The 26,133-nt window shown below is 39.9% G+C and overlaps 1 protein-coding gene and 1 long non-coding RNA gene across 3 annotated transcripts in view; both read right to left on the reverse strand.

Annotated features, from left to right (window-relative positions):
- Positions 1-4,501, reverse strand: part of LOC116650747 (uncharacterized) — a 28,473-nt gene extending 23,972 nt beyond the window's left edge. Inside the window, exon 1 of one of the 2 annotated variants that reach the window (XR_004303800.2) lies at positions 4,130-4,501. This is a non-coding gene — a long non-coding RNA (uncharacterized lncRNA). The remainder of the gene's footprint in view (positions 1-4,129) is intronic. The other variant, XR_004303799.2, reaches the window with a different exon arrangement.
- An 18,343-nt stretch (positions 4,502-22,844) lies between these two features.
- On the reverse strand, positions 22,845-25,474 carry Glut3 (Glucose transporter type 3). The gene is made up of 3 exons (XM_002053465.4): positions 23,696-25,474; positions 23,214-23,619; positions 22,845-23,160 (listed from the first exon to the last, which is right to left on the reverse strand). The coding sequence occupies exon 1, from the start codon at positions 25,400-25,402 to the stop codon at positions 23,966-23,968; it is 1,437 nt and encodes a 478-aa protein (XP_002053501.1). The 5' UTR covers positions 25,403-25,474; the 3' UTR covers positions 22,845-23,160; positions 23,214-23,619; positions 23,696-23,965.
- Positions 25,475-26,133: the final 659 nt, after the last annotated feature.

The following is a 26,133-nucleotide window of genomic DNA, read 5'->3' on the forward strand; positions in this document are numbered from 1 at the left end:
TGGCATTTCAATTTTGTTTAAACTTTAACCTTTCTATTTTTAACTTAACATTCGATTGCATTAAATTATTTAATTTTTATTTATTTTATTTAACTCTGTCGAGAAATTTTTCCTCTCTCAAAGAGTAAACTAAAACTAAGAAGACTTTTGAATTTAAAAATAACACATTATACTGGCTTTACCTTTATTATTAAAATATCAAAAATGATTCTAATCCTGTGGCTTATGAAAATCGCTTTCAAATCTTGACTGTTTCGACAGTCGTGAAGTTTCCTTTTGTTCATCTAAGTCTATTCAAGCCACCCACGATGTTCCAACACAAATAAAATTAGAAAATTTATAAAATATTGTGTATACGCCCACGATAACTGCGGCAATAAATAATAAACAAACTTAACAAAGACTTGAAATTTGTTTGCTTTTATCTGCCACGCTAAAAAAACGTACAAAAAGCTTAAAATGTTTTGTTTGGGCGCCAAAAAATAACAAACAAAATGCTGCTCAATAAAATATTACCAAAGTAGTTGGAACTGCCGAACCTATTCCAGAGTCCAGCGCCAACCCGCGCCCATCTAATAAATAATATGTCAGTAAATCAATGTGCACAGAAGAAAAAAATGAGAAAAAGTTCACAGGCAGCGTCTTATCTTTTGGAATTGCTGCGCATTATTTAAAATCGCATAAATAAACAATAATAAAATTGAGTAAGCAGCAGCAGCAGCAACAACAAAAACAACAAAAAGACGCACAATAAAAGCGAAATAAAAAGCAACATTAACGACCAATTGAATTGGCCCATTAATGGGCTCCCTTCGCATCGCCCTCGTCGTCGCCGTCTGGTCGGGATCGGAGCTGGAAATTGTCTCGCACATTGAGGCGTTCGCAATGAGGTGCGATCGCCGCCAGAACGATCCACCGAAACCGAAAACAGACACAGAAACCGAAACAGAAACAGAAACAAATAAAAAAAAATTAAATTCGCAGTCGAGACTTCATTTTCATGCGCTTTGCATATCACTTGAACGCAGCGAGCTGACCGAAAATTTATAATTTCATTGAGTGGTCGGGTCCGAGGCGCTGGGCCGGTCCGTTTCATTATTGGAATTAAGCAATTTGGCGTAATTTAACAACACTTTCGATGCATAAGTCTCAACGGTTGCCGTCGCCATTCCAAACCGAATGATAACAATGAGGCACTGACCAGACGCTGGCCCCAAGTGAAACTTGGCCAGTCTGCTGAATGACCAAGCGTACGAATGGACGAATGAACAACGGACCCATGCCGATTGTCCATAGTCACGTCATTAGTTCAATTGTTCTCTGTCTGCCGTGTATATTACGTGGCTCCGTGTTGGGACTGGTTATGGCTGTGGGTCTGGGTTTGGCTTGAGATTGGGACTGGGACTAGAAATGGCATTGCTCATCAACACGTCTTCAGCTGGCTTAATAATGGAGCTTGGCCACGATTTAGATATGGATGTGGATATAAATATGTGCATAAAGATGTATATGCTTTGTTGTTTTTGCGAACTAGAGTTTGTTTTTGCGAACTAGAGTTTGTTTTGAAGACAAGGTTGAATTTAATTTTGAAAATGATCTACAGACAAGTTATTAACATATAATTTATCAAATAGATTTTTTGTGAATATTTGAGCCTGATTTAATGTTATTTAAGTCATCCTTATTTCAACATATAGCTCACAATTATTTTAACCTTAATATATATATTACACATATATTTACCATATTTTTCATTTATTCTAAGCTCCAACAAAAGGTGAAAACAAAAGGTCATTTTAAGGCAAATAAAACAGTTGGAGTTAGGTTTTTTTTGGGAATAGATTACACTTTGTCATCTCTTTTGCAATTCAAAACGTTGGAAAGCCTTTTTTTACTACATTAATATGATTGTTGATATGCAATAGTTTCTTTCTGCATCATAAATCCAAGTCGAATTCTATGACTCAATTGACCAGACATCTTCCAGCCATATGCTCAGCGATTTTACTGCTTCTTCTCTTATGGGGTAACAAGCGATTATTCTTATTAAATTAAATTGTTTACAAACCGAACAAAAGTAACACAAATATTTTCCTAATGGCGCTTGTCTCGTTCGGCTCTTTGGGCAAACACTTTTGTTTATAGCCGTTTTACGGCTCTTTCAGGCATTAGCCGGAGTTTTACGATGGCTCATGCACTTGAGCCCAATCAGGAACCCAGTTCAAAAAGACACCAAAGCAAACTTTCACATTGGATGATGACAAGTGCCGTGGCAGTCATCCTGACACTGGCTGCCATTCAACACATCATAAAATCAACGGCCTTGTTGTTAGTGTTGCTTTTACGATCTATAAAACGCACATAAATTGTTGTAGAGCGGGTGCTCAGACGGGGTATGTGACGAACAGAGGCGGCTGCTAGCTGCACTTGGTGTTTAATTGCCGTTGGCCCAGAGCGGTGCAGTGCCCAGGAGCTGATTCCGGACCGGAGCGGGGTGGCAGCTCAGTATGCCAAGGTGGCTCATAAAGCCAAACGGAGACGCCGGCTCGTGGCATCAAACAAATCGGTGGCGGCGTTTTGTTTACGGCTCTTTCGAGCTGTAAAAATGTCGTAAACGCAATTGTTATGAATTGCGGTAAATTAAATAAACATCAAATGCCAAACGCCTTTTGTGTCTGCCAGAAGATGTGTGTGAGCGTGTGTGTGTGTGTTTTATGTCATTCTTCATTGAATCTTTATGTCTCTAGAACTGCATGAAAACACAAGTGTTTAAAAAGTCGTTAAACAGTTGGCCATGTAAGGGGCAGGCCGGGCAATGTATCTGCCACCAATTATGGTCTGGCTTAACGGGTTGGCTAGCTTAATGGGCTGCGATGTGGCAGCCATAACTCAGGTGTGCGTGCCGCTTATCAGCCATTACGATGAAGACGCTGCCACACGATATCCGCAAGGGGTAAATTTCATTTCTTCTTGCCTTTTACCTGCAAAGCACGAAAATGTGACCTCAAATGAAACGAAAATGGAAAAAAAAAACAACAAGAAAAATCTGGCTGCTATCACAGATAGAGATAAAAGGTACGAAAAGAAGCCATAAAAGAGACAAACAACAAGCCAGCAAAGCAACGGCCAAGCTGGCCCAGAACAAGGCCCAGTCCGAGGCCCAGAAGAATACAATATTGGAGCTGGCAACGGGTAAGTGCTGCGCTGTTTCTACCTAAGCGACATGGGCCATGGGTCTGGGTCTTGGTCTTGGTCTGGGGTCCCGGGTTGGGCCTGTGCTCGGGCATGGACAGGCCAAGCCTTTAAACTGGCCTGACTCGTTGTTATTGTTGCTGCTGCCGCTGCATTCCAGCATAGCAATGACCGCAGCAGACATTGGGTATTGTTGGAATTGTGATTGTGTTGGTCGCACAACCAACTCAAAAGAAATGTCCAAAGCAGCAGCGGCAACAACAACAACAACAACAACAACGTTCCGTAATGGCTGCGACATTCATTCGCATTCGTATCTGTATCTGTTGCGGTGCCCTGTAAGTTGCAAGATTTAAGATTGTCAACCATGTTGTTTATTACTCTCTTAAGATGTTTCTTTAGTTTCTGTGTCTTTTCTGGTTTTTTTCATATTTTTTTAGCTGCCTGAAAGTATTCACGGATGGACCACTGCGTATTCCGCGGAAACAGCATGAGAATCAGATGCGATGTGAGTCGCGCTTGGATCTGATGAATCTGCTACCTCCATGATTTATTTCAGGATTACATTCCTTTACCCACTTTTGCGTTCATTTTTAAGCTTACAATGCTTCTCAAATTTAGTCCCGAAAAAAGACTCAAGAACTCATTGACACAGATAAAATTCTATACCATACGAATACCACTTTTATTTTGAATCAATCTCATGTTGGCATAAAGCAAACACGTGTTTCGCTCGAATCAAGCTGATTTGCCCTTTTAAAATACCGAAAAAAGACTTCCAGTAATAAAAAAATAAACATACTTTACTATATTTTGGTAAGAGTACGAATTAAATAACCTAAAATGATTCTTATGAGCATTATTTTTATCTTAATTACCAAACTATTTATATTAAAAAACAAAATAGGGATTAAACTGTGTTCAAAAGACCACTTACTTAATTAAGTATGTGCCTGCCAATATCAAGTTGTATGTAACATCCACAATTTAATTTTTGCCTTTTGATAACTAAATCTCCTTTATAATTCAATTTGTTAGCTCGTTTCTTTTAATCACTTTTCATGAAGCCAGATGCTCAAAAATGCATGCACTGTTTGAACATATATGTTGCTTATGCACTCGAATACACTATTTGCGACATTTCTTATGGATCCGTGTGCCATATGTTTTTTAATATTTTTCATATTTTGTGCAGAACTTCACATTTTTTAACTGATTTACGTATTGATGCTTTGCCGTCGCGAGTTATTTTTTAGTGAATCCGTATCGTCCAAGCGGCTGGGTACGGGGATTCATACTGAGTGTTTACAAAACAGCAGCCGCCGATCCCTAAACCGATCCTATGCCTGATGCTGATCTTTGCCTGTTGGCTAAAGGGTCACGGACATCATCATAAATCATAAATTTCCAGAGGTTGCAGCTAAAAAACCAAATCCAAAACAGTTTGCTACGCGCCGTGAAACGCGGCGGGAATATATATACATATATATATTTTTTTTATTTTTCTTTTTGTTAATTTTTTGGCAAACGCCATAAAAAGATCGTAAAAAACGTCTGCTCAAAATTTCCGTTTAAAATTCGAGCCAAGGTCAACTCATCAGCACCGGCGGCCATTAAAAAAAAAGGTGCGAGTCTCACCTTTGCTAGAGCGAGTCCGAGACATTCACTCAGCTGTTGATCGTCTGCGTCTCTTCTCTGGCTGCACTTGTGCGTTTTTAATGAGCTGCAAATGCATTTGAAAACCTGCCGTAAGTCTTATGGTTAACCTTGACTTGGTTTGTTGCTCACTCAGGGTCATAATTATGATTGATTTTTTGCGCTCATCTTTTAAGGTGCAGAATATTATGCAACCTGATTTTTTAAATTAGAGAAATGTGAAAGTCGAGCCTGAAAACAATGATTATTCCCAAGGTTCATACCATAAGCCTCACACAGTTGTTTTCCGATCTGCCCAGACACTCTGTTTATGATGGGCGTATTGGATTCTTGTCCAAACGGAGCTCCTAAAAGCCTCCTCTGGCAACAGCTGTGGTATGAAAGCAACGACCAAATTCAATCCCTGCTGCAGCAACTTGACCTGTGCATTTTATAGAGAGAGCAGACTGTGTCTGCCAGCTTCTCTTCCCCATGCACCTCTACAATAGCAAGTGTCGGGTTTCATGTACGCTGAAAATTAACGAGTGCAGGCGTTACATGAACATGAATACATTTGCGTAATTAAATGAATTTAATTTGCTCGAGGTGTTGGGGGGCCAACATCAATTTTTCGCGGCGCAAATCATGCGGAAATGCATTTGCGAGCCCATTCAGTTGCATTAAAGTCCATATTCATTTTATAATCCGGACCATTTTAAAATGAAAGAATATAATGCGTTTTTTCATCGAAGAGTTACAACATTTTGTTTATCATGAGATCGACTTTATTTGCATTTTCACACATCAATATATATTTTTGTATGTATGTTTATTTATTAAGGTATACGTTTCTGTGAGTATGTATCTATGTGTATGCACATACCATTTATGCTACCTTTTTTTAACGCAGAACAAGTTTTCATCCCTTTTTTAATAGATCCGCGCCGCGTTGCAAATTAAATATAACGTATGCCTTACTATGCGATTCTCACGAATTTAAGTAAACCCTACAGGTTTTCATTCGTTAATTTAATTGTTATATTACAATCTATCTATATCTATTCTCGTTCTCTCTCTCTCTGTCTCTCTGTCTTTCTCTATCTCCCTCCCTTTCTCTCTCTCCCTCTCCACATTTTATTCTTTATTTACTTTAACATATTCTCATCTTGTGCTTTTAATGATGTGTACACCTGAAAATTGATGGCAATGTAGCAATTTTATGTTTCGGTTAAGTTAAAATTACTTACAACACATAATTACATATTTATTTTAAATACATACATTTATTATAAATAGACGAGTGTATGAAAAGACAGTTCAGATTTGGGCCCGCGGTTTCTCTCAGTATATAATAAAAATGATATAGGAATTTTAGAAAACATTTTTTCCTTCTTTGCATTAACGGCTGAGTTAATAATGAACAGCTGTGAACCCTATAGACAACATATATCAAAACATATCAATTTGTATATATTAAAGATTATTATTAACAGTTAATCCAATCAATTTAATGATTTCTTTCCTATTCCTATTATGGAATACATTTTTGTATTCATAAAGTATTTTAGAAACTACGTTAAAAAACAATCCTTAAAGTTATTATTATTGATAAAAACAACTTATATCTGAACCATATATTCCTATAAGTATTTGATAACTTGTACCAAAAATTAAAGTTGTGCACTATTTAATTCAGCTCACGCATTAGGATGTGAGGTTAATTTCTATAATACGAGATCGGGCAATCAGCGCGCATTTAAAGCGGCACATAATTTGAAACGTCGTTGCTTTTTGTTTTTTTTTTTTGTTTTTTTTTTTGCACTTTGAAGCGCATTATTAGCCTATCCATGTCATAATTAATCCTAAACACGCAATTTGTGCCAAATAATTACATTTAATGTGGCCAGCTAGGCTCATGGAACCGGAGCTGGACCCGCAGGCGAGCAGCAGGCAAACCCTAGGTCCACACCCCCAACCAGCACCCCGTTACGCGGGCCAATTTGCATTGAAATGTTTTAAGTGAAATATATGACGGTTAATTAAAATGCATTTTACATTTACGAGTTGCCGCTGTGTGGCCATAATGGCGAGTGCATTAACAATTAGCTGACCGCATTCATTATGCTCTCGTTTGGAGCCTTTGCAAGAGCAACATGCAACATCCGATGACTGGTTACTTTGGTTACTTTGACTTTGAATGCTGCAAAGAGTGCTACCACAGATCCTACATCCTAGACCAGCACCATATATTTCCAGGCACAAGCTGCGTCCGCCCACCATGCCTTCTGGGCTGGGGCCGCTGTACACCAATTTATGTGGCCCGGCTGCTCGAATGCTAAATCTTTGCCTCTGGCTGGCAACAGCGCAATAAACACGCGTACGCCCAAGTTACCACACCCACCAACGGGCAACCGCCTCCGCCTTCGTCTTCGCCGTCGCCCTCGCACCACTGGCACCACTCGAAGCTTGACCAGATTTCAGATTAGACTCCGAAAAACTTTGCCTTAGACGACAGCGCGGCGACTTGGGTAGTAACCAACGCCATCACATAAATATGTATGTACTTATATACATGAACATACAAATACACATCTATATATATATATACATATATGTATATATTTATACATATAGAGAGAGTCGCTTACATGCTCTGCTGCTGTTGTTGTAACAAGATTTAATTTCGTAAAAAAGTTGCTCTTGCGAAATTTACGAGGAGTACATGGCGAGTGGTGGCGTGTTGTTTGTGTATTCGCATAAAGTGTTGTCGACCAGATTTATGCGTCATGAATAAACCCAAGGGGGCAACAGGGACCAAAACAGGATAGCACAACAACACGACAACCAATGCCATAACCAACCAAACAACAACAACAACAACAACATCAAACAGTAACTGGCTCAAAGTTTTCCTCGGAAGTGAGACCACCAAATGGTTTATACATACATAAATACCAGTCTCGAGTACATTTTTCTCATTATAGATATGCCAATAAATGCATTTCGTTTACATAAGGCATTATTTGTTTTTGCGCCAAATATCAGAAGCACAAAAGACTGCACTTATTTAGATAAAGTACTAAGGGGCGATTTCGCAATTTATAATCGAAGTGACTTGTGAGGTACTTAGTTTAATGAATATTAAAGCAGAGTAAGCTAAGAACTTAAGAGTTTAGGAACGGTTAATCCAAGAAAACGAAAAAATATGACTAAAGCTGTCAATAGTTTCGAGATTTACTTAGTTTATTGAGCTTTTATCTTGCATTTAATCAACCAGAAAGCTTTAATGTAAAGATCGTTTATTTGACAATCATCTTCTCTCTTTCCATTGATTTTCATATTGTATTTAGAATTTTTTGAAGCTGTCATTTTAACTGTGTTTTCTTGTCTTAAATCATCTCCATCAAATGCATGCGTATAACTTTAATATGCTTATTTTTACATTAAATTTTTTAGACTATTTTTAACCTTTATTTTTCACCTTATCCATCCAAAAGCTTGTACTTATTCTCTTCTGTTACCCTGCATTTAATCTTTTAATTGTTTTAAATGTATTTGTTAAGATGTCATTTTATCTTAAGTCAAGCTGCCGAGCGTATTTTTCACTAAATGGCACCTCGATTCTTAGCTTATGTATAAACTCAATGTGCTTTCAACGCATTTTTAATATTTTTGGGTTGTAAGAATCAAATATTTGCCGTACATGAAGTAAGTGGCCCAACAACTTGGATATGTAATTGAAACTCGACGCGAAAAGTGCGGATAAAGGCAAAACAATTGCTCGTGGGCCACAAATTTATCGAATTGATTAAATCAAAAAGGATCACTGGCAGGGAGGAGTTTCGTTGGGACTAAGCCTGAAACTGAGGCTGGGCTAGCTGGCCGGCCATAATCCAGTAGAACGCCATAAAAGCTGTTTATGGTTTCGCGCTCCTTGTGCGCCATAAATCGACCAGGAAACAGAGGCCCGAGCCAGCGCTGGTTTCTCCAAAGCTGACTGTGAGACTGGGAAATGAGACTGAGCCACGCTCGTGGGCTGCAAGACGGGCGTATATAATTTAGTTATAAAAATAACTGCAACATGCAACGCTGTAAGATGAGATCGCCAGCAATGGGCGGGCTAGAGAGAGACTCTTGCAAAGCTAGAGCCGTGCTGGAAATGGCCTGAAGCTAGGCTAGGTATAACAACATGACTGGGGTCGGCCAGGGAGCTGGCGGCGACGGCGTTATTATAAATTAAAATTAAATGAAGTGCGTGATTTTATTTTTTATTTTCGTTATACTTTTAGTTGTGCTGTGTAATGGAAAAAATTTCGATTAAATTATTTATCAAGCTTCGCATCAGCGCATGGAAAATATATACATATATTCAAGAATTTATGCGCGGTGGCATATATGCGATTCGATTTTTCCATAAAAAACGGCGGCAGAAATAAACAACAACGAAAAAAGTAAAAGGGCAATTAAGTATTTTATCAGTAGATTGCAATGCAGATGAGTAATTGTATTATTTACGGCACTGCAGGATAAAATGAAAAGCGTACTGAAATTAAAACCGAGTTGGGTTTCAATTGGCCACGCCAACATGGCCGCATCAATATGGCTCAAATGTCCCTCTCGGCGCACCGTTCATAAATACGCCCGGAAGTCGGTGGCACAATTGCACATTCCGAAGAGGTGTGGGTGAGTTGCATGCAACGAGTGTGAAATAAATTTTGCCAGATTAAAAATTAAAAACGCAACCCAACGCAGCCCTCAGTCTGGGGCCCAACCACATGCGAATCCTCCTTCCATACCCGTTGCAGCCGATGGCGGCCATCCGAATGGTTCCTCAATTGCTGACGCTTCATTAGAGTCCCAACTGCCGGTCCTTGGCAGTGCTATTATTAGAAGCATTCGCAGATATTTATGGGATGCGTGACGCGTTTTCCTCTATGCGTTTACCCCCGCCGCCAACCATTTGCATAATCGCTTTCGATTCCTCGCACGGCGTTCGCCTTAAATGAGTTATTAGTGAGTGTCGCCGAGTCGATTCCAACTCGAATTATAAATCAATAAGGATATGCCCTGCATTTTAATGCGATTTATGGTTGGCCAAAACTCCGCATTTGTAGCCGTCTCAAACCCGCGAGCGATATGCGGGGCTCACGCATAATTTTATGCCCACTTTCAATTCACTGGAATACGCAATTTTTAAAGTCTATGTTGAGAATGTATGGTTATTTAAATGTGACTTGTACCCTAACATATTGAGCATATTTATTTCTACATTTCTAATTGTCGTTACTTTTTATTACAATTATTTATTTATTTTTATAATATATGTAGCATTATTTATTCTTAGCTTATAAGTATATTTAAAGCAACTTATTCATGTTTCAATATGTGAAAAATAACCTTTTCTATTATATTTAAATCTTTTGAAATTTCACAACTATTCTTAAATTGTATTGCATAAAATTTGATTGCTGTTTGTATGTTCGAAAATTCATTTTAAAACCAAGGAAACTTATATTTCAAATTTTTACTAAGAATTAGTTTTTGCCACGCTGTAATAATAAGGGCCTGTCTATAGGAAATTTATGTATTAGTGTTATCTTAATCTGTTTTTTTATTATTCCCATTTTCTATGTTAAATAATATATGTGAATAATATCGGCTATATACTCCATACCCCTTGAAACTTTACTTATGAATGTATTATAATTTATAGATATAACATTGAAGGCAACTACAATTCACATTTATAAAAAATATATCAAAGCTATCTTTCTTCCAAAATTTAATTAAAACATTTTTGATTTCGCAGCAAATGTGAAATTTACGGCTCTGGTGCGACAGAGCTGGCGGATCAGTTCCGATCGGCTTGGGCTAGTAGCTGGATGCTGGGTATTCGGATGCGACAACATTGGAGCTGGTAAAAAACGAGCTGCGTTACAATTTCGCTGATTGCGCTCAATTGTAAAGATACAGATACAATTTACATGCGGGACAAAGAACAGCAACAACAAGAACAACAACGACAGAGGCAATCAGGCAAGCGGGCCTGAAAATTTATAGTAAACTCGCAGCGGCAAAGCCAAAGTTCATAAAGTTTCATCAAGCAGCCTGAACGTAGGGTTCGGGTGAGAGATGGGATTGTATGGTATTGGTTGGCCACAAAGGAGCCTCGCAGGCGACCCATGAATATTGGAAAGCGAGTCGGCTAAAGATGGCGCAAATATATATCGTATCGAGCTCCTTAAAATATGCAAATGAAGAAATAAATTTGCATCCCTTTTTTTGTGGTGCACAAACACAAGAAGAGATCTGAAAAGTGCAGCCAGTCACGACAGTCTTCGATTCGCAGCTCTTTCTCTCTCTCTCTCTCTCTCTCTCTCTTTTTCGACTCTTAGCTCACGTCTGGGGCATAAATAGCACTAGCATATTCAAAGCATCAGAGGCGTACGCTCAAGCTCAGGCTCAGGCTCGGGCTTGGGCACGGGTTCGCCGCAAAGTCAAAAGATTAAGACACAAAATTCTTTATATGCTAAAACGCAAATAACATTAAATTAAGCAACTTTTTGTGCCGGCGTCTTCGACAGCGTCTCCATCTGTTGTCGGTGCGCCGGAGGAGCCAACGCTCCGCATGCGGCTACCAAGCTGGCAGTCAGCCCAGTCAGCCCTGGCAGCCGGTTCAGGCCAGGCCAAAGTCGAGGCACGGCCAAAGTTTCTTGCGGTTTACGGCAATTTATGCATTTGGGGTTTTAATTCTAAAATTGTGAGTCACAACAGGCGCACTCATGCCTGCAGATACGGATACAGATACCACTCGTACACCTAATGGACCTAACGGGCATACGTTGAACGTGTTGCAATTACGACGTTTGTATCTAGAACTTTTACTTTGCTTGGCACGTGGGACATGGCCCCAGTAATGGCAATGGCAATTAAGTGCACAAAACTTGTCTTTGCTCGATGTGGTTTGCAGGAGTGAGAATTTGCAGTAGATGGAAGTGCCAAAGTGCAGTCAATTGCCAAGACTAAGAATTGAATTGCTGAATAAAATATGTGTGTTCAAAAATGTTCTAAGTAAAACATTTAATAAAATATAAACAAGCCTTTGAATGCTTACACACGAATCCTTTCTATGAATATTTTAGTTATATAACTTAATGATCTGCTTAGTTTCGCATATTATATGCAGATGAGAGCGATGAATTATACCCTGTACTTATTGCTAAGTAACTGGCATCTCCAAAAACGTATAATAAATGTATTCTTATTCATCAACATCCATGTTAATCAACCCATGTCCGTCAGTATGCCCATTTGTCTGACAGGACAAATGCATTGATCTTAAATAATCAGCGACGCCAGGTTAAGAAAATGTAGGGGAAGAATTCTCTATAATTTTGTACTGAAGGACAGAGCGAAGCCCAGCCGCAACGAAAGTTCATATGTTTATAGATGTTTCAAATATTTTAAAGCAATGAGGCTTGGTACCGGGTATATGATAGTTCGGCACGACCAACTCGATTCTTATTTATTTTCATTTGTAAATCATTTGTAGTTGTTTTAAGAAACAAACCTTTTCTGATAATAAAATAAGACCAGCCTAAAATACACAGTATAACTTAAAATATTTTTCTATAATAAACTAACTTTTATAATAAAAACAATGTATTAAATGTAATCGTACGTTTTTGCATGGTAAACTATGCTCAAACTTGGTTTACTGCGGGGTGTAAATAATGAATATTTGGAACATCGCTCAGCACTCAACATTGCTTAGGTAATTTCCAGCTTCAGGCAATAGCCTAACAAATTAGCTTATCCGTGCTATGGGCATAACAATGGCCCTTTAATGCACATGAGCCCTTGCGGAATTTTATGGATGGGGGTGGGGCGAGGCAGTGCGGGGCACGAACAATCGAAGTGGAGGCATCTCTACTCAGGCAGCGCAACGCTATAAACGGCATTTAAGTAGCCGTCTGGCCTGAGTTATGTGCCGCTGAAACTGATTCCAATTTGCCACCAAGGATGTAACCATTAATGGAAATTTGCGCAATGCCCCAGCTGAGACAGTGACTTGGCACCGAACACACCGCCGCACCTGCGCCAAATTCCAGCTACAGTTTCATCTCCGTCTCCGTCTCTTTGGCTCTGACGCTGGTTCCCAAATGGCGTGTTGATGCGCTGCCAAATTGGCTGCCCAAGCCAAAAGCAACAACAACCATGATGGCGACTGGCGAATGCGTGCAAACGTCCAAATTACATTAAATCATGCATTAACCATGAGCGCTGGCCCCCAGCCCCACTGCCGTGGCCGAGTGTACAGAGCTCAGCTGCCTGGCCAAGACCAATTTGGCAGCAATCCTTTGTTCCAAGTGCCGAGTCGTGCCCATCGTCCCGGGCAGACAATGTTTTATACATACGCTGAGATATTTTCTCTCCGCTGGCAAATGAATTTTTATTTGGCAGCGACAATGCCTTTAAACAGACACCGAGCGCTAAAGTGAGTGCAGTCAGAGTTCAAGGCATTCACCGGATATTCATGAAATGTTCAACTGTTTGTCGCAAATCGACGCGAGCTTTGGACTGTACCCAGCTACCGTTTTAATATCTGGCAGTCCGATAATAACTTAATATGAGTTTTTAATCCGACTGTGTGTCGTCGCAAAGGGGCAGGGCTGCCATATCCACTTTGATGATTAAAAATGATAAAATTGTTTAGTGCCGGCGGCAATGGGTCTCCGGGGTGCACTAAGCTGCTATATACACATTATAAAATGGTCGCCAGGATCAACAAAAAGGCACAGGACGTGTGTCTGATTACGGTCCGACCGCCCATATCTGTCGCCCTGTCCCTGCGACCCAAAACAAACAACTAAATGTCAAAATTTAAGCTTACCGGAGCCCTTGGTCCATGAATGCTTAATTGTGTCGCATGTCGTTGAGTTCCCGTTCCCGTTCCCGATCCCGATCCCCGTTCTCCACCCCGGGTCGGCCATTGTGGGTGGGCATCTCAGCATCGCACCGGCCCGAAGGGTTGCCCTGTAACGTGTAATTAAAGCGGACTTATAGCGGCCATATAAGTATGTGAGTTTCAACTCGATGGGCCGGTCGAAAGGGTTGCGTGCCTTTGGCGCTTTATCGATGTGATTTGCGAGATTGGATTTTCGGCCCAGGCACTCGCCATCGTTTTTCAGGGCTCATGTGGGTTTATTGCGGTCTTAACGGTCATACAGCAACGCACTCACCTCCCCGTTTCTATTCCATATATCAGCAAAAGTTGAACAAATTAATTCGTATAAAGTTCGCAACTTTGCACAATTTGGCGACGGCCCAAGAGGCGGGAGAGGCCGGATTCTGTCCGTAACAGCACAATTTACCACTTTGCCAAAAATCTTTTCTTAGCCAAGTTCTTGGCATAAGCTCAAGTGTCGAGTGTTCAATTGGATTTAAGATAATAACTGCGAAAATTATAAAAAGTAAACTGAAAGATTTTAAACAGTATGCTTTAAGCGATTTAAATATTTAAATATAAGTTAATCAGTATATATAAAAGAAATAATTACTAATGAGTTTTTTGCCTCAAAATTTAATTTTATTTAATTAAAATCTTCCAAATGTCAAAATGGATTTTTAATCATAATTGTACTTTATATAATACAAGTTACTCTCTTAATATATGAGCCATAGTCAATTACATATTATTATAAATTTACATATCTGCTGCCACCTTGAGATCCCGTTTCCTAATTATCGATCGTTTTCATAGTCATATTACATTTTTCTTTTACTTTTCGCATATTTCAAATCTTTTTCTTGCCACTTACCGAATCGGTCACACAACGTGGCCAAAACAAGAATATTTCGTGCTCTTTTGGCGTTAATCAACCCAGTTGGTCGGCATGAGGAACAACAGGAACGGGACCACAGTCAAAACAAAGGCGGGGAAGCGACACAAGCAGCAAGCGAATGTGAGACCAAACAGGAGAGTTGACATCATGAAGTTATGTGAATGTGAATGTGAATGTGTTCTTGTTTTTGTTTGTTCTTGTTCTGTTTTTGTTTTCATGCCACAAAGTTTATTTTCAACTTTTCTCATGCAACAGCAGCGGCATGCGAGAAATGCGAGCAACTTTTGTTGCTATCTAATGGCTGTGCTCCTGGGCTTCGTTTGGGCTCGGGACAGCGTCCAAAAGGACAAACGTGTTTTTAATTACTCGTACTGCCATTCCGTAGTACGCCCCTTTCGGTATTTGTGACTTTTAGCCGGGTATTGTACAGTTCTGCCTTCGCTATAGTCGACAAACTTTTGGCCCTGTCGGGAGTTGGTTGGTGCCCCGTTGGGGCCCGTTGCATTTGCCAATGCCAATGTACAAAATCGCAGCCATTTCGAAGCGTTCAATGACGCATTAAAATCCGATTGCCCGGCGGCTCGGCGGCGCGGCTCAGCGAGGCGCATAAATTCAATTTCCGCGCCATGAATTCCAATTCCATTAATTCCACTAAATTGACCCGCGCGCCATCTAGCGGCATGTGAGTGCACTACGCGGCGGTCATGAAGCAATGCCCCCTCTCCCCCCTTCCACTATGTTTCAACACAAACTTTAAAACGTGAGCTTCAGGCTACGAGTGTGCATGTGTATATATACGCTGTGGATTTTGATGTTGATATACTGCCTGTGGATCGCATGTGGAGCTAGCTAGGGAGACCTTCCTTGCCACACACAAGCTAACCAGCCTTCTCCCGGGCTGCCCAATCTGTGCATGGAGACCAAAAACTGGTTTTTGGCGTTGGCAACGGGAGCGCAGTTGCTTGTGCTGACGGTTTCGGGCCCAAACATAAGATTGAAACGAGGGGAGTTATTCGCCTATTATATATGTGTATTGATACCAACTTGTGCTCATTAAAGTAACTCGTAATACTAATAATAATAATTTGGCTTTTTTATATTCAGAACGAATATTGATGATGATCAACATTTATAAAGTATAAGAAAGTTACCAAATTGTACTGTTAAAACAGCTCATATATTATTGGGATATATCTTCAACATTGTTATCCTCTTTTTTAGTAAGCTTTAAATCATTGCTTACAAGTTTTTGATAGTTATAATTAAAATCTAAACATTTTCAGTGTTACTGCCATGAAACTGTGGAACTTGAAGAATAATCTGCGTGGGGCAAATGTCAGTCACTATTTTTTTTTCAATCAAACAATATTATGGCTTATCTTTAAAATTATATATTTTATTTAAAATATTTTACATTTAACTAAAATATTACTCTATATATTGACATTCCTCCTAATCTGACAAGTAGCTGCTATGCATATTCATATACCGTAATATTAATATGGACTCACATCCAATAAGCAACACATTTGCCATAACAATTACGACCATAACATAAATTGTCTCAACACCCAAACACAATTAAAATAACTGTCATTGTATTGACATTAAATGGCAATTTAAACGAGTGCGCATCATTCACGGCCTGGTCGTGTTCGCCTGCCTGCTCTCGACAAGCCATTTCTCGGCGCGCAGGATTGTAGCCACTGTAGACACCATTCCCAGCTCATCATCGTCATCGACTTCATCGTCATTGCCTTTGGGTCTTGAGCTGAACTTCCGCTTCACTCCGCGCCGGCAGCTGAGCCGCTGCACTGAATAAATATTTTCACAGTGCGCAGCCAAAATGACGGAAACTCCGGTATGGGCACACATTCAATAGATTTTCATCACTTGTGCTGCGGAAAATTAAACAAACAACCCCAGATCTATCCCCAACCAAATCTCATTTCCAAACCCCGCCTGCTACTACTGAGGCCCCGCCATATTGTTGTGTATATCGATTTTCCATGTGGCCGGTCCGTATCAAGAGTCGGTTTTGTGTGTGTTCATGTTTTGTGTCCAAGCAGCCTTTCCTGGAGAAGGAGTCTTCCATTGCAAACAGGATTTCCTCTGTTGCGCGTGCAGATAGCAAAAATTGCAACGAAACATCAGCCCGTACCTTGTCTGCCTGTCGAGCTTCATAGTCGATCAGAGAGCTTTCATAGGCAGCACAGTGGTACGCATATTTATATGTTCAAGTATATATCTCAGGATCTGGGAAAAAAAGAAGAAAACAAACAGCCCGACAAAGCGAAGCCAAGCCAACAAAAATCAAATAATAACAATTACAATTAATTAATTTTATTTTTTTATACCCTGAACCCATTAAAAATAGCTATAAGGGTATATTGTATTTGTGCAAAATCCAAATGTATGTGACAGGCAGAAGGAAGCATCTCTGACCCCATAAAGTATATATATTCTTGATCAGCATCAATAGCCGAGTCGATCTAGCCATGTCCGTCTGTCTGTCCGTCCGTCCGTCCGTCCGTCCGTTTGTATGAACGCAAGGATCTCAGAATATATAAGATCTATAGACTTGAAATTTTAGATGTAGGTGCTCTTAGTGCCTGCGCAGATCAAGTTTGTTTCCGATAACTTACTCCGTTTCCAAGCAATCGATCAAAATCGATACCGATATCCTGTTTTTTGGGCAATTTTGGTAAATAATAATAGCTAGAGTCCCCAAACGTGACATATAGCTTCTAAATAGAATGTATATATGCCTTTGATGTTGGAAGAAGAGGGTTCAGGGTATCGGGTCGGGAGCTCCCGACTAGAACCTCTTACTTGTTTTATTATTATTAAGTAGAGAACCTGTAGAATCATAATTTGCTTACTTATTATTATATTAACATAATAATAAAAATATTAATAATAATAATAAATATAATTATTAAATTAATATAAAAATAATGATAATACAATATAGTATATATCTATTACTTTATCTGTATAAGCTTTATGAACATGCTATAAATTTCACTTGTTTCTTATTTAAATTTACACTGGTTATATAATAATGACGCCCACTGTACTTTATTCACATCCATAGCCAATGCATCCATTCCAATTCAGAACTGAGCTTCACAGTGGCAGCCCTGGAGCTTCCTGCGCCCCATGAGGGTGGTGCTCCGCTCACCCCCAACAGCGACGCGTGAAAGGGCGGCGGAAACGGCAAATGGAACGAGCAGCAACAAAGGCGCAACAAAGTCCACAATGTCGGATCATGAATCAAGCGGCTGGCCATAATTCTGTCGGCAGATAAAGCTATTACCGCCATGCCGGATAAGTGCGCAGCCGGAGCGTCGCTCTGCGCGCTCGCCCCGTTGTCTGCGCCATTGTGCCTCTTAGATTAGAATTTAAATCCGGTGGCAGCAACAGCAGCAGCAGCAGACACCGAACCACCCGCCTGAAGTTGGTGGCGCGTGTGAGCAAACACAAAGCGGGCGGTTGACGCAGTCGCTGGTTCGACGACCATTATGGATATCACCCCGAATGGCTTGAAATTGCGCTTTACGCTGCCACATAGTCGTGATGGCCGCCCGACAGAGTCCAAGCGGTGGTTGGTTTGGGCTGCTTCTTGCTGATGTTTTTCGTGTTGTTGTTGTTGTTCTTCTTTGATGGCGCTGGTGTCTCGCGTGGACAGCGGCTTAATACAAACAATGCATAAATCTCATTCCGGCGTTTATTTTAATTTCTTCGTAAACATAAACTACGAGCGCCGAGGGATGGCTCAGCGGGTAACTATTGGGCGAGGCAGAAAGCGGTTTACATCGCAAATTGTTGGATCTTTCTAATTTTCTACTTACTTTCGAATGGGAATTAGTTGCTAACGAAGAGTTAAGAGCGAAAACTCAAGTCAAATTAAGTTAAAAAAAGAAAATAACACAACAATATAAACATGTAAGTTGTTATTATAGTTATTATAGCATTTGTTTTTTTTTTTTTTTTGATTATTTGCGAAATTTTCTTTTAATATTCCAATGATCAAATTAAAATTAAACTAAATAAAACATGAATAAATATAATACTTATAAGTAGTACGTACTTTCTCAAATTTTTTGAATAATTTAAACATATTTTTCTTCAATATCCCTACCAAATTTTATCTTATAAATAATTTAAATCTTTCCTTCGATTACGACTCAAGTTGGGCCGAATGGTAATTACAAAAATAATTTGTTTTCTTATGCAGAATCTCGCAATCAGAACAGAATCCCGGCATAGAGCCACTTATGCGGCTTGTCCCCTGCTAGAAATATTTTCATATGCATTGCCAGCGGTTGCCAGTCCAAGGCAAGTGCCACCCTAATGAACTGCTGCCACTTGAGGGTCTCCAGTAGCGACCCAGGCTCGAGACACAGAATAGAAAGAAAAAATCAGCAATTTAATGTTGCATTTTATCGCCCGGCGAAGACGCTGCCTTATCGCAGGCAGCCGGGCTCAGGGCAAAGGTGAAGTTGATGAGGTGGCTGCCATTGGCATTGCACAACTGCCTGTTGTTGTATCTATTTGGTTAGGGGGGGCAATGTAGCCTGTTTGGTGGTGGCATCAACACGGCTGTCTCGGTTCGTGTCCGGGTAATTTGGCAGCAGCTTTGTATAAATTTTTTATAGGTAATACACTCAAGGAAACGGCACTTAGAGTCATCATTACAAGCGTTTTTGCAGCAATAACAGCCCATCTTGCACATAGTTTTCGCAATTTACTTGATCCCTGGCGAACGGCAGGGAGTCCCAGGAGTGCCGCCTGTGTATACATTGGTAACGGCTGCCGTCAAGTGCCCAAAACAGTCGATTAGACATATTTAAGCTAGCTTCGAATAGCATTTTCATCATTTCCTATGGCCCATTAAAGCCACCGGCTACCACCTGACAACTTTCAGGGGAATATATGAAAAACTTGCCAAAGGCTCGCATCTTTAGTATTTAACTACTCAATCCTAATTGCTGCAGACAATGCAAAATGTACGGCACCAATGTCTAGACTCTAGACAATCCACCCGCCATTCAATTGAGTTACTCGCCTTTTCTAATACGCCCCTGTGATTTCGTATAGTTTCTAATAATGCAATTGCTTTTTGATTTGCACTTTGGCCGTCGCTTGGTGCTAGCATCCATTTTGATATTAGTCGACGGCCCGCGGGGGCAACGTGCGCATTTCATAAATCCTTGCTTCATTTTCGCTACATTAAACGTCGAAATATGAACCCATTTGGGCAACATTTTGCGCAACGCTGCGTAGGGCAAGCAGCGTCCAGAGTTGCTGCTGCCACTAGCCCATTAGAACTACAACAGCAACAAAGGCAGCAGCAGCCGGAATAACAAAAGGAGCTACGCTAAGGTCCGCACACGGACAAACAATATTATGGCAATAACGAAGGGACCAAAAGAAAACTTAAACAAAAAGAGCATGGCGAAAGATGAACGGATATGGTCGAATTCCAGATGCACTGACAGCCTTTGTTTCCCTGTTCCGAGAAGCTAGGAAATAACTAACGACAGCTTAGGATGGCCAATAATTGTAACGTTGCGTAAATTTACTAGACTAGCGAGTATAGGCCGGCCTTGCTCGCTTTCACTTATGTTATAAAATCAATCTTCTCAAAAAGCTTTGGAAATGATTTTGAAACTGAGCGAACGGTAAACAAACTACTCTCATACACAAGTTTTTCGCCAATTTAACACTGTTGCGAGTGAAATTTCCCAAATCGGTGAAACACGTATTCATTAAATTCTTATGTAGAGCTTTGAAAGTAAGTTTGATGCAAATCGGACACAGCTTAAAATTCACAAAAAATTATTTTTTTATGTAGATCAATGGATACGAATTTGAAAGCAAAAGGCCACCAACCGAAAATTTAACTCCCATTTCCTCCAAGGAGCAACGGATTTTTGAAAAGTGTAAAGTTTTAATATATAGAATACAAATAAGCTCGTATTGAACTTCTAAATAAAATATTATTGCAGGTTTCAAAAGATCAGGTTTAAATAAATATATTAGCGCACATAAGACACTTTTTTAGCAATGTCTTCATATTGGTTTTCCATGTGAAAATTGCATGCATAACATTTGGTTATGTTCGGTCTCAGGTTATACCACATCTATAAAGAATATATACACTAAAAAAAGCGTTATAGAAATCAATAATCGTTTATGAAATCAATCAATAACTAATTATTAAAATTTATATTCGTAACTTAATTTTATCTCAACCATATGCTATTATAAAAACCAAACTTCCCAGAATACAAGGATCAAGGCAAGAACTGTGAGTTTATATATTGAATGTATAAATTGTGTAAAATGCCCGCGTTGCCCACACGTTTTGCTCTTTTTATGGAATTACTTCAATGGTGCTAATATTTTAGAAAAAATACATTAACTGAACCATAATAATAATATTTCAACTTATTCTTACATCAGAGTGGATACTTTCATCTCTCCTTTGTTCCATCTTGCCAACTTAAAACATTTTCCAAGTGCTGAGCCTTAAAGCAGAAATTCTTAAAGTTGTTTTAAATGGCTCGCAAAACTCTATCCGTGGTATTGCCCACTGATATGCATAGAATCCTTGGCAGGCAGCTCGCGAAGCAATTTCATCTTAACATGCATGAATTTTCACTGAAACGATTCCACCGAGTATCGTTCCACTTGTCCATTGTCGATGCCACTGCGCACGTTCCACAACAGTGACAATAACAACAGCAACAACAACAATAACAACTCATATGGGGCATGAACCATGGGAGTTTCCCGTTGCAATTACGAGTATTTTTTAACTGCTTATTGCGTTTTGGTCGTCGTCGAACACAAACACGAACGCATATCGCATCCAGCTCCATGCCCACAGTAGTTCCATTACCAACCCTCAGCCCTCGGCCCACTCGTCCCCGGAGACCATATCGGCCACAGCAACAAGCAACACAACGAACTGAATTTCATTCGATTTCGATGCGAGGAGGATCTCAAAAGCTGTCCAATAAAAATTAACGACATACGCACACAAAGTGCGCAAAGTATTGGACCGAGTGCAAGGGGGCTCTGCAGGACCGTTCGGCATTCCGATTTTAAATTGAAATTTTAATTTTGTTGAAAAAACATTTGTATTGGAAATATATTTTGGCCTAACTTAATTGAACCTGGCGTTAAGTAATAACTATACTAATTGTCAACCAAAAGTATCATGAAATATTTTGCTTATATCTATAAATATGTTTTTTTAACACGCCTTCGCAGAGATTTAATAAACGCAAGTTTTTTGTTCGGCGTCAAGATTCTTAACACAAGAATAACAAGTGCAGAATCCTTTGATTCAAACATTTGGTTATTTATTCGATGCACTTTAAACGTATTTTTATTTCTTTATTTATTATTTTTATTTATTTCAGAAGTGTTTTACATTTTTAGGAAAACCAACTCGTCCATTAGTGAAATTGGAAAATTATAAATGAAGTTAATTTTCAAGGATCTTTTTGGAAAATCATTTGAAGATTATTTCACATTCTCGCAGAATTCAAGTTTTAATTTAAAGCCTTGTCTAATTGACTTCAAACTTCGTTTCAAAGTCCTACATAACAACATAATATAAAGCGATTTTGAAATCTGTGGTAAATTGTTGGACGATTAGCAAGAATTTTATTTACCATCGGATTGCCCTTAACTCATTTGTTAAAATTGATATGATACGTTTTATGCGTGTAAAATGTTAAGGGAACGTAACTTCGTTTTTCGGCTTCAATATTTTCACCAAAAGATTAAAATGTTGGTTGATTTCGACATTTGGTTCTTTATGTAATGAGCTTTAAACCTTTTTCCAGCATCGATAAGGAATGAAACTTAAGATATAAATTGTCTACGGGCGGGAAATGGGTAATATTTTATTTAAATATTTGTTATCAGATTGTACATTTATATTTATATTCACCGATTGGTGAAATATTATTTGATAATATTTATAGCTTACACGAAATTTTAGCTGAAATAGTTCACTTCCTTTAATAAAATATATTAAAATGAGTCCGGCTATCAAATAATGATATTCTCGAGAAACACAACATCATTAAAAATAGCTGCTTCACTTTTCTCAATTAAGTGCACGAATATCGTAATTTTTCGACTAAAATCAAATTTATTTCGATGGGCGGAATCTGCCGAAGCTGCAGTAAACTCGATTGGGGGTTGGAGTCTAGGGGGTAGAGCATAAGAAGCAGCACAAGAGGTCATAACAATATTTTCACGTTTTGCCTAAGTCCGGAATGAGTTTGTGCAATTTATATGGCTGACAGCCCCTGCCACCGTATCTGTTCCTGTTCCAGTCCCCTTTTTCTGGTACAGCTCCTGCTCCAATGTCGACCCATCCAATCCAAAACGCGGCCGAGCCCAGAGGACGGCCAACAGGCAGCAGACAGCGGAGCTGCTGCCATTATTTTGATACTCAGAGCTATTAACGTTAATTTTCGTTAGTTACGTAATACGTATTCGAAAGCACCTTACACATTCACACACACACATACTCCCGTCCGCAGCATTCACATATTCAGTTTCATTACGCAAGCAACCCAACCTCATGCTGAAGGTCTTCTTTCGGTCGGGAGTAAACAAGCGTCTACCACGTGATTGCGTGTGGGCGGGTCGTAGTCGGACCCAGGACCGGGCTCCCACAGCACACCCGCTTCCTCACCGGTGCCCTTTCTGGCCGGAGGCCGTTGGCATTAAAGAGATTTACGAGTACATGATTTTGCATGTTCGGTGCCCCTGATGCCATTTAGATTCGCTTAGGTACATTTTCATCCTTGCCACCCACACAAGCTCGTTTAGAGAAACGTACGCATACACATACACACACTCACACTCGCAGTGCGTGTGTATATTTGCGTACGCATTTAATGGCCCATTAGTGCTATCAAATACGCATAAATATTTGCACTTGCCAGAAGTTCACGCAGACAGAGATACAGATACATATGTGCACTTACAGATACAGTTACATGTGAGTCTGATTGTTGGCCAAAGGACTTGGGGCCCTTTGAAATATTTGCAGCTGCCAGGTTACTGCTGATGCAGTAGACAATTTAACTTATCGTCGGAAAATAGAAAACAATATAAAACGTAAACTCATTTAAACATCATGGATATGAATTTTACTATCTATACGTACAAAACTAAAAATGACAGTTAATGACAATTCAAAAATGGAGCTTATATAACCTTAACTGACCATTAATTTAATTACTAGTAAAGCGTCATTAAAATGAATCATCTCTAGAATGTTCGTCATTGAATGCACCCCGCTTCATTAACTGCTGTACCTCGTCTGATGTTATGTTTTTGGTCTCCGGTATGAAGATGACGACAAATAATAGCCCCAGCATGCAGATAATTAACATAAAATAGAATATTGAAAAATGGGCCACGCTGAGCAAGTAGCCAATGTTCAGCAGGGTGGCGAACAGCCAACTTATTGTGGCAGCGAGGGCACAGCCAAACGGCCGCATGTGCTCTGGCATAAGTTCGACGTAGAGAATCCAGGCGACCGGACCAAAGCCCATTGAGAACGATGCAATGAAAATGAATAGGGAGAGCAAAGCTGGCCAGCGCCATGACTCTGCACGCATCCATTTGAACCAAACGCACAAATAGAGCGAAGTCATGAACATGACCACCGAGGAGACCAGCAACAGCGAACGGCGACCAATGCGATCGACCGTCAGCAAACAGATTAAATGGCCCAGACACATGGACACACACAGCCACATCACATAGATATTGAAACTCGAATCGGTCATCTGCACAAGTATATCCCCCATGTGGCCCATGATGATAACGCCACCGGACACATGATACAGCATTAAAAGTATAGTTGCCCGGGGGACACTGCGCTGATTGATTTTGTTTTGCATGAAGACCCAACAACTTTGATGCAGTTCCGTATTGTTTCTCTTTATCGTCTGTTTTAGCAACTCTAGCTCTGTAGTTATATCATATTTATCACCGCGTAGCCAGCGCATTGAGGTCCGAGCCTTCTCTAATTGTCCGTGTAAGACATAGTAGCTCGGCGATTCGGGTATAAACGTAACGGAGAGACAGAGAAGCGCCATCAGCGTACAGGTAACGTTGCCGTACTTTATACTAAGGATCTCGACCATAATGTTATTAAAGACTGCGCCGTAGACAAGGGCGCCATAGAACACGCTGATCATGGCCCCACGCTGATGCTGCCGGCTGATTTCCGCATTGTACACTGGCACTGCTACGCAGAGTGCGGCGCCACAGATGCCCAGTACACAGCGACCCACATATAACATGTAAACGTTTTTGGCAAAAATGAGTAGGCTCCAGCCTAAGACGTAGGGGAACAACTGAAAGAGCATGACGGGCTTGCAGCCATACATTTTCATCAATACACCCATCGGCATGCAGAAACATGCAGCACCCAGGGGCAGCATCGAATTAGTCCATTCCCACTGATCTTTCGTCAGCTTAACGTTGTGAGCCTTCTGAGTTACCAAATTGTGTCCAACGTTCGTCCAGCCGATTGTGGTGCCAAAACAGAATACGCCAAAATTGCTAATTGCCCCGGCCAGATACTGGTGTCCAGCCTTGTTAGTTGCTGGAATGATCGAGGGTACCTGTCGCCTTGACTCAATTGTGACGCTTGTACTCGGTTCCGTAATGGGTTGCATCTCGCCTATTGACGAGACTATAATAATGTCTTTATTTTAAAAATTAATTAAAAATAAATGTGTTAAAAATTTAAAAAAAAAAATTATTTTGTTTATTTAAAATTAATAGGCACATGCCTGCTTAGGTCGAAGTTAATAGAAAATGTTAATATATTATTAAGCTCTTGTAAAGGGTATTCTATGAAGTATATATCCTAGCGCAGGATTAACAGCCTAGATCATCTAGCCATATAGCCTGCCTGACCGTTCGTCCGTGTGGTCCGCAGTCCGTTTTAAAGAAATCGTCTTGAAACTGTGCATAGGGCCCTCATTCTGTTGCAGGCAATGCACAGGCAGCAACCTGCCGGATCGGACCACTATAACATATAGCTGCCATTGGGCCGATCAGTTAATTGTTCTTGCATTGAAAAATTTCTTGTTTATCAGATATCTTACCCAAACCTATATATTCGTTAGTTCTTATCGACATCGGGTCCAGATCAATACATAGCTGTCATAAAAGATATATCTGACTTATATAAAAGTAGGTTTTATGTGACAAAATGTTATGTTTTCCAATTTATTTTCATCGAACTCAGCAGTTTCAAGATTCACTATTCGCACATATTTGCAAAATTGAAATGTGATCAAGAATATTAAATCTTCGGTGTGCCGAAATTATCCCTAAAGAAGCTTTCACAAATTACATTGTTTATTTATTTATTTTGTATATTATTCATATATTTTATGGA

This window comes from Drosophila virilis, chromosome 2 (assembly GCF_030788295.1).
Source record: "Drosophila virilis strain 15010-1051.87 chromosome 2, Dvir_AGI_RSII-ME, whole genome shotgun sequence".
NCBI lineage: Eukaryota > Metazoa > Arthropoda > Insecta > Diptera > Drosophilidae > Drosophila > Drosophila virilis.